General features: G+C 44.5%; 1 protein-coding gene across 1 annotated transcript in view; it reads left to right on the forward strand.

Moving 5' to 3' along the window:
• Positions 1-285: 285 nt before the first annotated feature.
• Positions 286-1,733, forward strand: part of LOC101857542 (WD repeat-containing protein 60) — a gene marked incomplete at both ends in the record, with an annotated part of 17,378 nt that continues 15,930 nt past the window's right edge. The window contains 2 exon segments of the mRNA XM_013090953.1: positions 286-412; positions 1,097-1,182. Coding sequence (XP_012946407.1) covers positions 286-412; positions 1,097-1,182 — 213 coding nt within the window.

The raw sequence follows: 1,733 nt of genomic DNA on the forward strand, positions 1-1,733 counted from the left end.
CTCTCTGTCTTGCCCACAGTACCTGTAATGTCCTCTCTCTGTCTTGCCCACAGTACCTGTAATGTCCTCTCTGTCTTGCCCACAGTACCTGTAATGTCCTCTCTGTCTTGCCCACAGTACCTGTAATGTCCTCTCTCTGTCTTGCCCACAGTACCTGTAATGTCCTCTCTCTGTCTTGCTCACAGTACCTGTAATGTCCTCTCTATCTTCCCCACAGTACCTGTAATGTCCTCTCTCTGTCTTCTCCCCAGTACCTGTAATGTCCTCTCTCTGTCTTCTCCCCAGTACCTGTTCACCATCCTGGATGAAGAGTCCAAGTCATCGTTTGACGAGGAGCGACGTCGCGACGGCCGGCCCACCGCCAGTTTCTCGGACAATGTGGCAATGCTTGGGACACCCAACTTCTTAGCTGGTCAGTCACTGACGTTAATTAACGCCATCTAAACATTTTTCTTTTTGTACAATTCAGGCCAGGATTTGATTTCTAGTCATAGAAAACTTTGCCAAAACAAACAGGCAAAAATCCTTCCTGTGTAGCGCTCTGGTAAAAAAGGAAATGTACTGATTCTTCTGAAAGAACCTTTTATGTAATTTTTTAAAAACCACCTGTATAAGACAACCAGTCACCTGTATAAGACAACCACCTGTACAAATGGCCACCTGTATAAGACAATCACCTGTATAAGACAACCAGTCACCTGTATAAGACAATCACCTGTGCGTAAGACAACCACCTGTATAAGACAACCACCTGTATAAGACAACCAGTCACCTGTATAGGACAACCACCTGTGCGTAAGACAACCACCTGTATAAGACAACCACCTGTATAAGACAACCAGTCACCTGTATAAGACAATCACCTGTATAAGACAATCACCTGTACAAGACAACCACCTGTATAAGACAACCACCTGTATAAGACAATCGCCTGTACAAATGGCCACCTGTACTGACCCTGTGTAAAAGCTTCCTCCTCACAAAGACGGCCAGTTTTCTCTGCGACAGTAGCTGGACGTGTGAGACAATGACAACTCTGTATGTTGATGGTTTTCCTTTGGTTCTGATAACTTTTCTCTCTCTCTTGTCTCCCCAGGTCGTCTTGTCCGCGCCTGTTCCTTCTGTCCGTCCGAGGCCAACTCTCTGCTCACCGTTCACTCTTTGCCGCACGCCGCAGTCGAGGTAGATACCGCCACGAGAGAAATAGACAACTGTCTCGGGGAAACATGGGGACTGAGACAAGTTAGAAATATAGAACTATCTCAGTGGAAACTTGGGGACTGAGACAAGTTAGAAATATAGAACTATCTCTGGGAAACATGGGGACTGAGAGGACAAGTTAGAAATATAGAACTATCTCTGGGAAACTTGGGGACTGAGAGGACAAGTTAGAAATATAGAACTATCTCTGGGAAACACGAGGACATGTCTTTTTGATTTAAATTCACTCTACATTAGACAGGTTTTGTGGTTGGTTGGTGGGTGCTCTGGTGTGGTTTGTAACTTCTTTCCTATCTAGCATCTGTCCTTCTTGTCTCTCATCCTTTTTTCATTTGTGTGTTACTCTCTAGATTCACCTCTAATCTTCAGCATTTATATGACCTAATTGTGTTGCAAGTGCTGTAAAACTGTTCCTTACGCTATATAAGACAGGTTCGTCCGGGTTTAGAAATGTTGATGTGGTATTATTTACGGTAAAGCTTGTTGTTGGGTAGGATGGCTGTCTTGTTGTG

Source organism: Aplysia californica, unplaced genomic scaffold, assembly GCF_000002075.1.
Source record: "Aplysia californica isolate F4 #8 unplaced genomic scaffold, AplCal3.0 scaffold01719, whole genome shotgun sequence".
Classification (NCBI taxonomy): domain Eukaryota; kingdom Metazoa; phylum Mollusca; class Gastropoda; order Aplysiida; family Aplysiidae; genus Aplysia; species Aplysia californica.